At 26.0% G+C, this 18,192-nt stretch overlaps 2 protein-coding genes across 2 annotated transcripts; both read right to left on the reverse strand.

The window, feature by feature from the left end:
- Positions 1-484: 484 nt before the first annotated feature.
- On the reverse strand, positions 485-8,861 carry LOC117170928. Its single transcript, XM_033357974.1, has 2 exons — positions 8,802-8,861; positions 485-1,579 (listed from the first exon to the last, which is right to left on the reverse strand). Exon 2 carries the CDS (start codon positions 1,379-1,381, stop codon positions 485-487), a length of 897 nt encoding a protein of 298 aa, XP_033213865.1. The 5' UTR covers positions 1,382-1,579; positions 8,802-8,861.
- Positions 8,862-9,170: 309 nt separating this feature from the next.
- On the reverse strand, positions 9,171-17,464 carry LOC117170929 (probable RNA-binding protein 46). The gene is made up of 3 exons (XM_033357976.1): positions 17,018-17,464; positions 14,846-15,049; positions 9,171-9,260 (listed from the first exon to the last, which is right to left on the reverse strand). The coding sequence occupies exons 1-3, from the start codon at positions 17,462-17,464 to the stop codon at positions 9,171-9,173; spliced, it is 741 nt and encodes a 246-aa protein (XP_033213867.1).
- Positions 17,465-18,192: the final 728 nt, after the last annotated feature.

The following is an 18,192-nucleotide window of genomic DNA, read 5'->3' on the forward strand; positions in this document are numbered from 1 at the left end:
ATAGCTGAAATCTAATAAAATTTTATCGGTATCTTTAAAAATACTCTGTAAAATTTCAAAAGAATTAAATACACTTCCTAAGTTTATTCTGAATTAAATAGTGTACTTTTCATTATTTCTAATAAAAATCCCAAAATTGCATTTAAAAAAGTACATTTTCAAACACTACATCGCCATTTTTGATATTTTAAACCTTTTTTCAAATTTCCCGACGGATTTCGATAAAGGACCCTAAAAATCTCACCAGAATCTGAGAAGCGAATTCTAAATTAGATCAAAAACTATAGAGGATTAAATAAAAAATGTATTTTTAAAAAATAGATATCAATCTTCAAATAATCGCAACTTTGTGAAAATTTAAAAGATATTTCATTAGAAAAAGGATCTTATTCCGAGCTTCATTTAAAATGAATTCGGTCTCTAAAACTTCTTTTTCAGATATCTGATTTTTGGCTCAACTACCTTAAATAAAGTAAAACTATATTTACTTCCTGGCTGGTAAAATCGGTCTGGCCCCTTTCGGAATTTGTTCAGCTGGCTTATTGGAAACAAAAATCTGTTGCTCAGGAATCTCTCGATTTTCTGAATGGTTTCTGCGACGCTGATTCACCTTCACAACAGCCTTCCTTGATCTTCCAGAGGTGAGCTTCTTCCGACCTTTCAATGAAGCTGGAGACTGATAAGGTTCCGGAAGCTGCTGATACACATCCTCCTGGCTCACAATACGGACATGCTGAGTCGGCTTGCAGCAGGGCAAACTGCAAGGTTCTGGCATCCGGTGCAGATTTGAATTGGCAAACTCTTCTATGCATCCTGCACAACTTGTAGGCATGCAGCGATGTTGATTGCAGAGAAAAGCCTGTTTTTCCAACTCATACGGCATTTGTTGGGGAATTACGCAAACGGGAGTGCAGGCGCACTGAAGAGAATTTGGAACTACATTCGACGGTCCAGTCTGATGGAAAGGAAATCCCTTTTCAGGCCAGACGACGGGTTGAAATGTAGGATTCGGTGGAATAATTGGACCAATTTTTCGACGTTGTCCCAGTTCTGGAAATCTTGCTCCCTCTCTCTGAAGACTCAAGTTAGAAAATCGCGGAGTCATTTCGTCGATCCTGGTATCTGTGAGATAACTACTTTGAGTCGCGGTTCCCAGTTTAAACTGGTCGGAGGGAGTCCATCCTTGGCCTTCATGTGCATTCGGGGGTGAGAGGGAAAAGGTAAAATCGTCAAAAAGACTGAACGATGGAGACAGTTGTTCCGTCAATTTGATCGGCTTGGGGAGTAGGAACGGTGAATTTTTTTTTGATGAATTTGATGGTTCCTGAATTGCTTTCCTGGCTTGTTGGAACTCCTGCTTCTGCTTGGGAGTCGAAGACATATTGATATCTGATGTCGATGTTATGATATTTTCTCTTATGTAACACTCGATATTTTCATGGAGAATTTCCTCGCGAGATTTGGAAGCTGATGACAAGGGTCGATTACCCGGAAAGCCGATGATCTTTCTTCGTATCTCTTTGAGTATAAATAAGTCCTTCTTCTGCGGATCTTTGACGGCTAAGCCACTTTCTTCGATCTATGAGAAGAAATAAAATGTCTGAGGCTTTATATACAGAATAAGTAAGACTTTCAACTTTTATAAATCAATGATTTTAAAGATTCAGAGAAAAATTGTAAAAATTTAATCCACGTTATCATTTTCAATTCTCTAAAATAAAAAATCAATGAACTTTACATTTTTTTGGATGATACTATTTTAAAAAATTTTAAGCTAGAAACGTTTAAATTTTATTTTTTTAACAGAACACTTCTTAAATTATAAAGTAAATTATTTTTATTTTAAATAGTTTGAATATCCTTGAAAAACTTCAAAATTTTATTTCAAAATCTTAAAAAATCTAGAAGTTTTAAATTTATTTAAATTTAAAATTATTTTTGAAATTTTTGTAGAACTTCTAAATATCTTTTGCAAATTAATCGAATTTTTCCCGCAATTTTTAGAAAATCCTTCTAATTTAAAAAAATCTCCCTTAAATCTTCCAGATTCTCTTTTAACAATTTTAGAAATCTTTTAAAATCTTTTTGAATATTCTCTTAAAATAATTTTCCAAAATGAAACATTTTCAATTTTCCTAAAAAACTTTAAAAAATGTTTTTATTCTTTTGCAGCCTTTCACAATTCTTAAAAAGTTTCTAATTTCTTTTTTAATATTCAGAAATCTACATTTTGTTTTACATTAGGCTGTGGCTATTTGCACCGAAATTTCGGTACGAATAGCCGAATTTTGTCGGCACACAATTCGTTTAAATTATTTGAAATCATTTCAATTTGAAAAATAATTTTGGTTCTTTTCAAAACTTCTAAATGTTTCTTAAAACTACTCTAACTTTTTTCTACAAATAATAAGTGCTCAATTTTTATTTAAGTGTCAAAATTCGAAATTTTCAATTACAAATTAAACATTTTTTAAAAAGTTCATTCAAAATTGAACCTTTTAAAATTTAAAAACTTTTCGAAATTTTAACGATTGAAAACTTTTTATGCCAAACAATTTTAGGTTTAAATTCAATCGCCTTAAATGAACAGTCAAATATTGATAAATATTAAATAATTATTCTTTTTCTTGTTTTAAAAAATTTGAAATTGAATAGATTTAAAATTTAATATTTTAGACTGAAACAATATTTTATAACAAATACATTATTATGAATTAATTTTAAGTTTAAATTATTTTAGGAAGTTTCAATCGGACTTTTGAATTTTTTAAAGGATTAAGAATTTCGAATTGAAACAGTTTAATTTTTAACGTTAAAAACAGTAAATTATTAACTTTGAACTTTTAATTGTTTATGTATTCAAGACTGCATTTTAAAATTCTTTAAATTAAAAATTAAAACTTCAAATGAAAGATTTTTAAGTAGATTTTCGAATTACGCATTATAAACTGAATGTTATAATTGAAAAAAGATAACAATGCAATTAATTATTTTTAAAACTATTGAAATCGAATACTTGTAAAGTTCCCGGTCAAAGAAACAAATTCACTGTGATTTCCCGGTTGTTCCCGGTCTCAAAAAATTTCCAGTAATTTCCAGGTTTCCCGGTCTAGCAACCACCCTGAAAATTCCCAATCATTTCCCGGTTAAAAAAATATATTCATGGTCGTCTAAATTAAAAAAATCGAAGTCTTACAGCTGAAAATGTTTCCATTTGAAGTAATCAAAGCTAAAATGTCAATTAAATCAAACAAAAAAGAAAAACTTTTTAATTTTTTAATTAAAGCTTAAAAAAGGCTTAATAGGAAAATTTGTCCTCTAAATGCTCAATAATTTATATGTACGAAATGGAAGATTTTAACACTTTTCAATTGAACAATTTAAAATAAAATACCGTTAAACTGCACAATTACAAATGTTTAAGTTTTATCCATTGAACGGATAAAATATATCTTGTTCAAAAATATAAATCCACGCTATTAATTGCAATACTCTAAAGTACAAATTAAATAATGCATCATTTTCTTTGTAAATGTTCAAAACTATATTATAGAAGCAATTTTAAGTTAAAAACATAAATATTAAACGATCATAATTTTTTAACTGAACACGTTTTTAAATTAGATGTTAAATTCAATACAATATTTTCACCCACAAACTAAAAATGTTTAAAATAGTGCAGTTAAAATTATTCAATTTTTAAAACGATTCAATTCTAAAAAGTTTAGATCTCAATATTTAATTTATATTGCTTATTTTAAACGAACATACAAATATTTCTGAATATGTAGAGTGGCCACTATTTTCTTAATTTTCGTCTCCCGGCTTGCTGCTCCTGGTTAATATACATGATTTATCCCGGTTTACAACAAAATTAACTCTGTGAAACGCACAGCTTTTTTACCATTATCAATTTAGTAAGTCAATAAATATCAGAAAACCTTTTTGCAAGAAATTAATTGACTTTAAACCATATAAAAAGGATAAGGAAATTGTTGGGCCTAATAAAGGAAAATACAGCGATGCATTTTATTGCACTCTAGCAGTAAACGCACGCGCGCAATCCGCGCATTATTGCCTCTGAATTTCTATTCACTAACATGAAAATATACAAATTTAAAAATCCATTATTGAACCAACTTTTTAATATAAGGTTTTAAATATTTTTGAAACAATAATTAATAATTAGAAAAATAAGTTGAATCGTCTAATTTCTAAGTCGAAACGCTAAAACTTAACCAACTTTAATTTTATTCGGAGAATCGCGAATCTAGCATGATTTTTTATTCAAATTTCGAAAATATAACTAGCATGATTTTTTATTCAAATTTCGAAAATATAACAATTTCAAAACGTTAAAAATACAATATTTTAAGATGAAATTTTCGAAATTGTGTCATTTAGAATTCATAGGAATTGAAACAGTATTCTTTATAATAAAAAGCGTGGAAAATGAAATAAATAAATACTGTAATATATTTTAAATTTCAATAATTTTTAATTCAAAGCGATTAAAATTTAATATTGAAAATTCAACTGAATCTTTCAAAAGCAAAGCTTCTGAAATTCTACAATTTGAAATTGTTAAAAAAATTTTAAATTCTACTCCTGAACGATGAAACTTAAACGAATGCGAACTTTATATGAAACTGAAAAAAATTAGTCAATTAAAATTTTAATTATTTGAAGTAAATTTAAATCACTTAAAAATTAATAAGTTTTACATTTCTAATAATAAATACTTTTCAAAATTTAACTAATTCAATTTTAATTGCAAAATTAAAACCTATGAAAGGAAAAATTCAGAACTTTGAAAACCTTTCTTTATAATTATTATCAATTCGAGAAATCTTCAAATGATATATTTTTCAATTTGAAATTACTTATTTGTTTAAATCTTCAAGTAAAAATCGGACAATTTAAAAATATTAAATTAAAAATTAAGATAAAAAAATACAAATCAATCATTTTTTGAAATTGTACAATTTTAAGCTTTTCAATTGGAAACTGGCTTATATTAACATCTAAAATTATTCAATTCAAAACTGGCTATCAAGGCTTTTAATATGATATAATTGTAAATCAAAATTATAGAATTTTCAAAGACGAAAAATATATTATTAATAAGTATCATATCATTTAGTATCAAGTGACATTTAAAAATACTGTATAGTTTTTTTTACTAAAAGATGTGAATCTGTAAAATCAAAAGTCACTCTCATTTTCAACATTCCAAATTACAGAATTTTAAACACGGTGAGAAATATTGTGAAATTTTAAAATTTAATTATTCTAAAGACTTTGAAAATTATATACTTTTTAGTTGACAATTTTCAAGAATTACAAAATACGCTAATTACTAAATACGGGAAATCTCACGGTGTAATATTTCTCTGCCGGCTTTATCCCGTCTTTCTCCCAGTGCAAGTTTTTCCCGGTTCTCCCAATTCTCCCGGGTTGGCGGTCACTCTGATATTACAAAATTGATATTGATTTTAATTTAAAAAATTCAAGAATTGTATGACTTAAAGATGGAATATTTTAGATTGAAACAATATATGAATAGGACTTGAATTTAAATAAAACCCTTCTCGCAAAATAAATTATTGTTGTATTTTCAATAATCGAATTATATTTCAATATTTAAAAAATCATTAATATATATTTACAATTATTCAATTTCAAAAAATTGTAATGGAAAAATTTATACCATAAACGATATTACTTTTGAATTTTTTTAAGTCTCCAAAATTGAATAAAATTTTTTTCCAAATTTAGAATGTAGGCGCTTAAAAATGAAGACCTAAAATGGAAAATTTTTAAAGTTTTTAGAATGACGGATTATGAACTGCATAATTTTGTAATTGAAAAAATTAATAATTACCCTTAATATAGAAACAAACTTTTAAATCGACCTTATAGTAAATTGCATTATAGCATGTGACATAAAATTTCTAATATTTAAAGCGATTGAAAAGATTTTTCTCTTAGAAGGTAAAAATCCCGATCAAGAATAAATTCACTGTCATCATTTCCGTGTTATTCCGGGCAGTTTGGGTTCTTTTTACATACCCTTATTATATAAGACTGGTTTCAAAATTATATGACTTTTCTGGTCTACTTTTTACAAAATTCAGTAAATTCTATTTAATTCGAACGCAAAACATAAAATGGCTTTCAATAATTATTCAATTTCTAACTATTTTCACCTATATTATTATCAAATTTTAAAAAATCGAGAATTACAATCACAGTACTTTTAAAAGTAAAAAAAATCAATCTCTTAATTTTTAAATTTAAATTTCGCCGTAAAGGACTAAAATAATTATCCAGACTTTCAAATGCAAATGAAAAAAATCTAGTCCTTTTTTCAAAATTCCATGAATTTGGGCATGGCATCTTTATTATCAAAACACTTTGATAACTTAGTCTGTCGCTCTAATCAACAGAATTAAAAAAAATGTACTGCTACCTCCTTAAATAAAAATAAAATAAATGAAAATTTAAAAAAAATGGAGGAAAAATCAGGACATTATCCCAGTTCTCCCACCCCTTATACAATTTAAGTTAAGGCGCGTTATTTAAAAAACAGGATTGCTACGAAATATCATTTTCGAAATTCCCATGAAAATAGTTAAATTTTTCACCCACGAAAAGAATTCTCAAGCAAAAAGATGAATATTTCAAAAAGAAGATTAATAGTCTACCACATAAAAGACTAATTATCAACTAGTAAAAAAAAAAATTTTCAATAAAATTGTTAAATTTGTAACCAAACAAATTAATTTTCAACTACATTTAAGAATTTAACAAAAAAAGAAATTTGAACCAAATAGTTGGATTTTCCACCAAAGAGATGAATTTTTAACCAAAAAAGGTCAAGTTTCAACCAAACATGGAATAGTTATACTTTCAGTGAAAAGAATTAATTTTTGATAAAAAATAATTATTTATTATTCTTAATTATTTAGGTAATTAAGGACATGTGATACTTAGAAAATTGTCGATTTTACCAGTTTTAGGTTCCCCCGGCTTTTTTTTCTAGAATAATACATATTTTGTCTTAAAAATCTGGGAAATGATAGCGAACATGCTAACGGACGTCATCACACACTTTTTTTGTGTTTTTTTTTATCAAAAAATTTTTGATATTGTTAACAACGTGCGTGTATATTTCGAGGTTATGTGTGTTACAATTCAGCCGAGCGTTACTTCCAAACTACACAAAATTTTTGGCCGAAAACTTTGGACTTACAAATAAACATAGTAACTAATCTCCCGGAACTAACCTTGTTTGCAGACAATCAAAAAAGTTTATTTCATAAATAATTTCCAGATTATTGGAAAGGCAGAGATGAAAAACGACGTAACCTCAAAATAATGCATATGCATAAAATTTTTATTTAGCACAATAAATTTTTTTGTTATTATCCCTCAAAAAAGAGTCCGGAGTGTCCGTTATGATATTTTATAGCATCTCCGAATTCAGTTTTTAAAAATTTTCATGCTTGTGGAAAAAAAGCCGGGGAAACTGTAAATATCAGATGCCCTTAAATTACATTTAAAATGTTTATTTATTATTTACTTATTATCATGAAAAATAATAAATTTGAAGCAAAAATTTGAATAGTTAAATTTACAGTTAGATGAATTAAATTTTTATAAACAAAAATTTTGATCGAATAGTTAACTTTTTAGCCAAAGAAATTAATTTTCAACAAAATACAAGAATTTATAACAAAAAAAAAAAAAGATGAATTTTTCAATAAAAAAGATCGATTTTCAAAAAAAAAAAAAAAAATCAATGAAGCAGTTAAATTTTCAACCAAAGAAAGGTTTTTGAATTGAAATGATAGTTAAATTTTTAACAACAAAAGTTTTTAAATTAAAATGATCAATCATAAACTCACAAAAACAAATTTCAATAAACGAGTTCAGCAGCTTAAAAATCGCGAATTTTCGTTTTCGGGAATGAAAAATCAGGAAACACGCACAACAATTAGAAATCAAGACAATGATCAAAAATCGGGTCATGTCCCGATAAATCAAGACGTCTGAGCCAACCTCAGAAAAGGAAAATTTTGGAAAGAAAAATAGATTAATTCCATGTGATAAAAAAACGCGAGGGATTTCAGCTGCGCGAAAAAATATTTGAGGTTAAGTATCAATAATAATCTTAATAGGATTGGTGAAATAACCAGCTTTTGAATACATTTTATCATAATAAAATTAATATTATAATTCTATAAAATTATAATAAAATGATGCAATAAAAGTGTCACATACTAATGATGTATAAAAAGATTCATATAACCTTAAACATTTCTAACTTGCACGCATTCTACTTTTGAACTTTTTCAACCTAAACCCATCAAACACACTCAAATTTTCCTAAAGAATTTCTCCACCAGGAACAATTATAAAAACTATTAAAATAAAGAAATTACATTCCTAAAAATTGAGGCTAAATGTACAAATTGTAAGCAGCCTTGTTTATCTACTTAACAATAGCATGGGGTAAAAATATGGTTAAATTAAAACCTAAATATGCATCGAATACAGATCCATAACAGGCAGTCAAATTATTATAATAAGGACAATGGAACTTCAAACTCGATTTATCTCTCTATTTACAAACCATATCAAATAACACCACATGAATGAGGAATGGAGGAAAGGCTGCGAACTCAAATTTGTTTTGCTATCAGATCACGATGGCGGTTATTTTAGATTATTTGGTACGTTTTTTCGTTTGTTTTTAAAGTACTATTATTATCGAGAAACAAGAGAGTATTGCTAACCTCGTAAACCTCTGAACGCGTAATTGTCGTCTTCGCAAACTGAAGGACTTTCACATGTTTTTGTGTTTATGCGGCCGGAAATAAGAGGCCGAAAATGGCCGTTAAACCAAAATATCATTGGTTAAACCTTGAAACACGTTGGATTTGAAACTGCGTCGGATTCAAACCAGCAAAAACAAAGGCGTAAGTGCTGCCCTCGCATGCCGATAACCACCATTCGGCGCGGTTTTTAAATCGATTCAAGGCCGTAGACAGAGGGGTGGGGGTTGACCCGGCCCCTCGAGATTCTTGAAAAATGTTAATAATACACATATACCTTCTTGTATATAAAATAAGAAATGTAATTCAAGAACTAATTAAATTTTGTTATTAGATCGCGAGAATTCGCACCACACTGTGTTTTAAAGGCGGGGGATTCCCCTCTACTAAGGAGTAACCAGTAGGCGTATATAGGGTGGTCTAAAAATATATCGGATTTTTTTCTCCTCGAACTTTCCTGCACCCCCCCCCCCCCCCCCCCCCCCCCCCCCCCCCCCAGTTGTTCAAATCCACACAAAAACTAAGATGTTTTTAAAAAATTATATTCAGATGCATCGCAAGCCCCCATAATAAAATCCCCATAATAAAGCCTCATAAATAAAGCCCCATAATAAAAAATTGTGTTTTTGTAAATTTTTTTTCAAGATCGTCAATATTAGGTGGATCAAGTTAAAATTTCTCTGAACTATGATCCATAGGATACAAATGAATAATTATTTACTTTTTAAACATCACCTCCTTAAGTCTGTTTCGTAGGGCCCCAACAAAAATCTCATAAGTGAAAAATTGGCTTTTGCAACTTTTTGAGGCTAATTATGATTTTTTGCGGTTTTTTAAATTCACATTACTTCTAATAAATAAAATGCTACTTTATAATGATAATTAGATATTTGCATAAATTCTTTAAACTATTTATTACTGTTTTTAGCCATTTTCTCTTTAAATAAGTGTTAGAAAGTTGCGGTTTCTTCCGATATGTTGAACGTATTTTTAACATTTCAGTTACGGCCAAGCAATAATCAATTAAATTTAACAGAAATAAGTGTTTAAACAATTTATTATTATTCTTAATAATATTCTCTTAGAATAATGTTAGAAAGGTGCAGTTAAAAAAAAATAATTAGAGGAGTTTTCAATTAAATTAAAGTAATAATTAATGCAAGTTAACAAACAATTGTTTAAACAATTTATTATAATTTTTAATAATATTCTCTTAGTATAGCGTTAGAAAGTTGGGTTTTTTCTTAAATTTTCAACTTTTTGTCCAGTTTTCACTTTGCCTGTTATTCATTTGTTATTTATGTTATTTATAGTTATGCAGAAATAATAAATACGGTCGAGTCTAAAATTCCGGAATCTGTACGCATATGCATAATTATAACATTGTTGAGCCTAAACGTACGGACCTAAAACATTAAAGAGAATCATTTTTTAAACAATCTCTTTCTTTTTGTGAATATATTTTCCTGAAATAAAACAGAAATTTGAAAAAATTTTCAAATTTTTGATATGAATATTATTAAGTGTAAATTTTCCTCGCAGTAGTTACTAAAAACCTTTTTCTTTAAATGAATATTAATAATTATTATTTTCTCTTAACTAAAAAGTCAAAGAAAAGCTGATAATTTCAGAAAATCCAGCAAAATTCTAGCATTAATCTAAGAGAAGATAATTACTAAAAATAATAATTTATTTAAACAATTATAATTGTTAACTCTCATTAATTATCACGGTAAGCAAAGAGGACAAAAGTTTTTTAAAAACCTGCAGAAAAAACCGCAAATATCTAGCGTTACTATAGGAGAAGATAGTTACACATAATAACAATTTCTTTAAACAATTCTTTTGGTTAAATTACATCATTACATCGAATTTAATGTTAATTACTTAATTAATTTCCTCGCTCTCACTGAAAAATGGAAAACAAATTAAAAATTAGGAAAAGACTGCGACTTTCTAACTCTATTCCAAAAGAAAATTGCTATAAACGATAATAAATTATTTAAACAATTTATTTAAACATCTAATTATCACTATAAAGTAATACTTAACGTACTAAAAATAATTTTTATTTTTAAAACGGGAAAAATCAGAATTAGCGCCAAAAATTCGCAAATTACAATTTTTTACGAATGGGGTTTTTTGATCATATAAAAAAGACTTATGGGGCGATGAATTTCCTGTCCTGATTTTTCATGTCCAAAAACGACAATTTTGTTTAAAAAAATATAGTCAATCTTTTTGTTTGAAAATTCAAATGTTTTGTTAAAAATTCATCTTTTTTCGTCAAATATTAACTTTTTTGTTGAAAATTCATATCTTCCGTTTGAAAATTTCAATGGTTTGTAGAAATTTAGCATGAAAATAATTTATGATTCCTAATTTTAAATGAACACTTAAATATGGCTAAATATTACCAAATTGTTCTTTTTTTTAGTAAAACAATTTTCTATTGAATGGTTTGAAAATCGAATACTTTTGACAGAAAGATTTTTTTGTAGAAATTTGTGATGTACGTTGTTGAAGGGAAAAATAATTTAGTAGCATTTAAAACTGAATAAAACAGTTTAATTATGAATCTATTAATTTTATATTATTTGAAAATTGGTAATAGTTTATAAAGTGTTTAATTTTAAACAGACTAATGAAAGTGTTTTAAAATCAAGTATTGTTCAATTTTTAAGATTCGAACTACATTTTTCTTTTAAAAATCAATATTAAATTCATATTTATAGCTAACCAAATTAAAATGTTTTTGACAGAAAGATTTGAAATTCTAACGTTTTACATTTTTAATCACTTAATTATTCAAAACTGCTAATTCAACAAAAAATAATAACTGAAATAACTTTCTTTCAAATTCAATAGACAGATTAGAAGCTTGAAAGTATAAAATATTCCCGCCTTCAATTCAATAAAAATGTTTAAACCAAATTCCTCTTCCAATTCGGAAAAATATATATATCAAAATTTCTTCTTCTTTCTTTTAAAATTAACATTGCGTAAATCGAAAGTTTTTTTATACATAAATCGTTTCAAGTTAAATTCTGAATAAACAATCAAATATGGCTAAATATTAGTAAATGGATGTTCTTTTTAGTTACAAGTTTTTAAATTTAAGGGCTTGCAAATTTAATAGTTTAGACCAGAATATTTAGAATATTTTAATAGGATTTTAAAGTGAAGAAAAAGTTTTAATTATAAATGTATTAATCATATATTATTTTTAAAAATTTAATAGTTTATAATACAATTTTCATTGTTAAAAATTGTAAATTGTTCAATTTTGAACACTCGAACTACAGTTATGTTTTTAAACCCATGAATTCCTTTATATTCAACTTAAAACGTTTTTTTTTTCAAAAATTTTCTAATTCAAAGGCTTCTAATTTTTAATTTTCCAATTTTTTTTAGATGAATTTTTAAATTCTGTAAATTGAAAATTTACGCTTACAAATAAATACTTACAATGGGAAGTTTTCAAAGATCTTAGAATTACTCATTGACGACTAAATTATTTTATAATTGAAAAAGCTAACAATTGAATTTAACGTAAAATATATTTTAATCCAATCTATTTTAAATTGCATTATATCCTGTGATATCAAATTTGTGATATTTCAAATGTTTGGGTAGAATTTTCTTCTCTAATTCGGAAAAAGTGTTAAATACAAAGAAATTTCTTTTTCATTTAAAAAAATTTTTAAATTCAAACTTCATTTATACATAAATCCTTTAAAAATGGGTTATTTTAATATTATGCCGCTTCAAATTAGCATTCGGAAATTTCAACGATTTAAGGCTTTCTTTCCTAAAAAAAAAATCAGTGTCAAAGTATTTAGTTTTAAATATTTGATTTATATTTCTCATTTTAAATGAGAAGTTGGATATTGCTCAATATTAAAAAATTTCAAATTAAATATATTAAAAATGGAATATTTTTATAATTATTTTAAAACTGAATATTGTTTATAAAATTGCAGTCGAACTTATACATTTGTTTAATCACTGAGTCTTTTGCGAATTGAAACAGTTGAATTTTCAATGATAAAATCACGTTTTTTAGGCAAATTTTTCCAATTCAAACGCTTTTAGTTTTTAATGCTTGAAGTCTACAAAACTGCATTTTGAAATTCCTTAAATTGAAAAACAACGCCTAAATATAAAGATTTAAAATGGAAAGTTTTCAAAGTAAAATACTTAAGAAATTATGACTTTTTAAATAAATTTTAAATAAATCTATTAAATTTTACTCATATAATAAGTAAGATAAGGAAATTTTTGTGTCTGATAAAGGAAGCGTTTACTATCTGTGGAGATTTATTTCCTAACATAAAAAATATAAACCATTTAAAAATCAAGTATTAAATTACTTTTAAAATGTTATGTTATAAGTAATTTAAAAACAATAATTAATAATTTCGAATTGAAAGCCGTCAAAAATGTAAAAAAATATAATAAACGGTCGTGTGAAATTTAATTAGAAAAATTAGTTGAATTGTATAATTTCTAAGTCGAAGCAATTTTATTTGAAATTGAAGAATCACGAAATTGACAATGTGAAAAAGTTAAATATTGAATATTTTATAATTCGAATCATAGAACTTGAATCATTTAAAATTCAAAAGAACTGAAATTATATTATTTATAATTAGACGCGTTCAAGACCAAATAATTAAAAATTAAAAACTTTTTAATTTAAATAATTTCAAATTCAGAGCGATTAAAATTTGACAAATTGAAAATTAAATTGAATCTGTCAAAGAAAAAATTCTACAATTCTAGAATTTTAAATTGTTTTTAATAACAAAATTATACTTTAATATTAAAGCATATTACAGAAATTTTCCAAAAATAGAAAATTTAATCAACTATTTTTTAAAAACTCTGAAAATAAACATTAATTTTAAACGGGAAACATTAGAAATGAAAAAATTCTACTCTGGAAAGTTGAAACTTAAAGGAATGTGAACTTAATTTAAGACTAAAAAAATCTTAAGTCACAAAAAATGGTGATAGTAAAACTTTTTTATACTCAAATCCTTTCTAACTTCCATTATTTAAAGTAAATTTAAATCACCTGAAAATTAATCAGTTTTTAAATTACTAATTGTACTTTCCAAAATTTAACCAATTCAATTTTAATTGAAAAATTAAAACATATGCAAGGAAAGCAAAAAAAAATGTAGCGTTCCATATGGAAGTTCAGAACTATAAAATATTTTAACCACGGAAAATTACCGAATTTATTCAATTACTGATGTATCAATTTTAATTATATTTCAGATCGTTTAATTTTTATCTTTGTTTTTTTTATTTTAAAATCAACTTTTCATTTGAAATCTTTCAATTTTGAACACTTCCTTTAGAAATATTACTGATTTTTGAAATTTTCCAGTCCAATATTTAAAAAATGTTAATGATATATTTCTTCATATCTTCAACTAAAAATCGGATAATTTTAGGATAATACCTTGAAAATCAAAAATTAAAAAAAAAATACAAAACAAGATTGCTGAAATGTGATTCTAGTTTTTGAAATTGTACAATTAAATTTGAAAATGCTTTATATTCACATCGAAAATTATTAAATTCAAAACTTAAAATCAAGGTGTTTAATATGAAATTTCGAGATATTTAATAGCTTAATTGTCCTGATATTTTGCATATTTCAAGTTGAAACGATAATATCATGAAATTTAACATTCGAAACCTTCAAAAAATAATCTAAAAATGAATTTAAGAAAAAACATTCAAAATATAAAAAAGGTTTAAATCGAAACTGTTTTAAATTGCATTAAATCATGTGATATGAAATATTTAATAGTTCAAGTGATTGAGTATCTTTTTCTTCTGAAAATTTGTAAAATTCCTAGTAAAAAAATGCATTGTCATTTCCTGGGGTTTTCCTGTTTTCAAAAATTCCTGGTCCAGTGGCCATCATAATTTAGCTCAAAATTTCGCAGTTTTGCGTAATTATATAAATAAATGAAAAAATTGATTACCATATTACACGTCGATATGTCTGGATTTGCCCAGTCTACACTGACACTGCTAAAGAATAAATTATTTTTGTCTGGAACAAGTGTCCTCCTTGCCATAGCCGCTCCTCGATGTGATTTATATTCAACTACGGAAAATTCGGCTTCATTCTTCCCATTTCTGTAGACATAGACATTGTTCACCTCTGCTGTTTTAGCACAAATTTTCTGCAAAGAAAAAAATTATTCTTTATTTGAATTCAGTCCCTATATGATAAAATAGAGGGACCGAAGGGTACTTTTTTCGCGTTTTTTTTCAACTTATATTCAGAAGAGTTCAAATGAACTGGAAACAATTTTTTTAATGAAAAATAATTCGTTTGATTTCCGTAAAATGGGAATGAATGTAAAGGAATTTAAGAGAAATAAGAAGAAATAGATAAATTTAATCAAAATTCGAGTGAAAAAACAAAAATTTAAATTGAAAACAGTTTAAGAATATGAAGAAGCTTCATTGAATTCGGTAACTTTGAAATAAGCTTAGAAAAATTTAAAGGGATTTTATGAATACAAGACTTCAGGATAAATTTTAAAAAAATTGAATTTTTTTAATCCATTGAATTAAGTAGAACTCAATAAATTTAGAAGAATTAAAGTGAATTAAAAAAATTCTTCTAGAGAATTTCAGAAGATTTAAGAGAATTCACGGTACATTAATAAGATTCGAGCGAATTAAAAAAAATGCAAATCACTTCAAATCTTTAAAACCCTAATCATTTCTAACTAAAAAGTGACTAATGACTACAAAACAATTCAAAAGAATTTAAATAAATTGGAAAAAAATTTTTTAATCGCAAAAATCCACTTATTTCAGTCAAATTTGAGTGAATTTAGAAGAATTTTAGGGAAATTAGAAGAATTCGCAAAATTCATTTTAAAAAATCAACCTAAATTTAAAAAGTAACCAAGCGAACTGAAAATAATTCAAAAATATGATTTTTTTTAATCCAAAGACTTGAGTAGAAGCGAGTAAATTTAGAAGAATTAAATTGAATTGGGAATTCCAAAGAATCTAAAGAATTCAAGGTGAATTGAAAAAAAATCATATCATTAAAAAACTTTGAAACCCCTACTAGTTTGAAACAAAAACTGACTAATATCTACAAAAAATTCAAAAAGAATTCGAATTAATTGGAAAAATTGAAGAAAAAATCCATTTATTCTTTTAAAATTTGAGTGAATTTAGAAGAATTTAAGAGAACTGAAAAGAACTCGATGAAATTCATAAAAATATCGAGCTGCATTTAAAAATCAATTGAGTAAATTGAAAATAATTTAAAAATACGAAAAAATTCTTTGAATTCAGTAAATTTGAAATGTGTTCAGAACAATTAAAAGGACATTCAAAAGAATTTGATATTGTTTTTAATTCTTCAAATTAAACCAAAAAATTTTTTAATCAACCGATTTCAGTTCATTTTAGTTTTTTTTTTATTTTGAAAATGCTCTAACTCTGATAATTTTCTTTTTATAGAAAAAAGTCATTAGGATAAATTGTTTGACTTTTTGAATACTATGAATTACCGTACGGAGAATTTTCGAATTTTCAAAAAAGTGATCTCAAAAATGTTCAAAATGTGCCCATTTTTTGAATTTTCATCTATTTTTTAATTTTGAAAGAATCGAGAAGTTTTGAAGAGATTACAAATATTTTAGAACTTGAAAAGATTTCCAAAAAATTATGAAACTTTTTTTTAATTAATTCCAAACTTCTAAGAGTTATAAATATGTTTTCAACTGACTCAAACTTTTCTTATATTTTTTAAAATCTTGTAAAATAAAACAAATTTCTTAAAAATTTTCTAAATACTCTATACTAACTTAGAATTAAAATTCTTGTAAAAAAATCCCGGCCTCAAAGCTAAAATTATTGAAATCTTCTGTTCCAACTTTGAATTACAATTACTTTTTTTTTTTAAATGCACAGTTCCAAGTCGAAATTTCAAATTTTTGGAAAATTCCCTATTCCAAATCAGAATTAGAGTAATAAAATATTTTTAGAACACTTTAAATTTGCATGTTGGCAAATTCTAGAGCAAAATCCAAGTCACTGAATCACATTCCTGGTCATTTTCCGTTTTTCTCAATTTCCCTGATAATTTTTGTACAGAAAAAAATTTAGATATAATTTTTTACCAGTATGATTTCCGCTGATTTGATTGATTTTGGTAATCGTCCAATCCATAATTTGCAGTTATTGATGCTCATGATTACTCCAACTTTTCGCCCTGGAATAATCTCTTTGTCATTGAGCATTTTGATGGCATTTTCGGCTTCCTCGGATGTTGCATAGGTGACAAAGCAGTAACCACGATTATTTCCAGAAAAATCCATCATTAACCTTAATTCATATATATTGCCAGCCGCAGCGAAGAAAGGGTAAACAGTGTCTTCATAAATTTCTCTTGGAAGTTTCCCAACAAAAACTTCAGTTCTTGGTCCAGGAGGTGGTCCAATCCAACCAGGTGGTGGTCCATTTAATTTGCGTTGGCCGTTCACTTGCTCAATGACCACTTGATCCTTTTTCATCAATTCTAATATATTTGTGCTAATCTTATATTGCATATTTACTTGATCTTTCATTTTGATTTGTTTAATTTTGCTGATTAAAAAATCTTTAATTGTCACGATTGATTTTTGATTGTCAGGCCTAAAAACAAAAATGGTAATATTATCCATAAATGCTTAATTGTAAAAATTAAAATAAATATTTAATAACTATTTTACTGGATCACTATTCGGGTTCTCTTAAGATGGCATAAAAGAAAAAAGATTTTCCAGCGAAAAAAGATGTTTAACCCAAAAAGAAAAATTTCCAACCAAACTTTTTTTTAAACAAATCAGTTATATTAAAAAACCAAATAGTAAAACCTGCAAGTAGAAAAGATCAAATTTAAACAAAATAGAACTTTTGACCGAATAGTTCAATTTAGAGCAAACAAAAAAATTCTCAAGAAAGTTCAATTTTCAACAAAAAAATTAATTTTGAACGAAAAATGATAAGTTCTCTCTCAAAAAAGATGAATTTTCAATTCAAATGGAAGAATTTTTAACAAAACAATTTTAATTTTCTGCCAAAAAAATTATTTCTAATTAAATAGTTTATTTCCTAACCAAAAAGAAAGAATTTTCAATAAAATACATGAATTTTCAACCAAAAAATATTTTCCATAGAAAAAAATGAATTTTGAAACCAAAAAGAAAAATTTTTAATAAATATATTCTTAACCAAACAGTTGCATTATAAACCAAGTAATTGAACTTTTAAGTAGGAAATATCAGTTTTCCACAGAATAATTGAACTTTTGACC

The sequence above is a fragment of the Belonocnema kinseyi genome, chromosome 4, assembly GCF_010883055.1.
Source record: "Belonocnema kinseyi isolate 2016_QV_RU_SX_M_011 chromosome 4, B_treatae_v1, whole genome shotgun sequence".
Classification (NCBI taxonomy): Eukaryota; Metazoa; Arthropoda; class Insecta; order Hymenoptera; family Cynipidae; genus Belonocnema; species Belonocnema kinseyi.

What these genes read in the sequence shown, in the direction of transcription:
- LOC117170928 (XM_033357974.1), bottom strand. Translation starts at nt 1,381, where the DNA reads ATGTCTTCGACTCCCAAGCAGAAGCAGGAGTTCCAACAAGCCAGGAAA.
- LOC117170929 (XM_033357976.1), bottom strand. Translation starts at nt 17,464, where the DNA reads ATGAAAGATCAAGTAAATATGCAATATAAGATTAGCACAAATATATTA. An exon ending in AATCAGCGGAAATCATACTG is followed by an intron (nt 15,050 to 17,017) that starts GTAAAAAATTAT and finishes TTTTCTTTGCAG; the next exon opens with AAAATTTGTGCTAAAACAGC. An exon ending in ACATATCGACGTGTAATATG is followed by an intron (nt 9,261 to 14,845) that starts GTAATCAATTTT and finishes ATATATTTTTAG; the next exon opens with ACCACCCTATATACGCCTAC.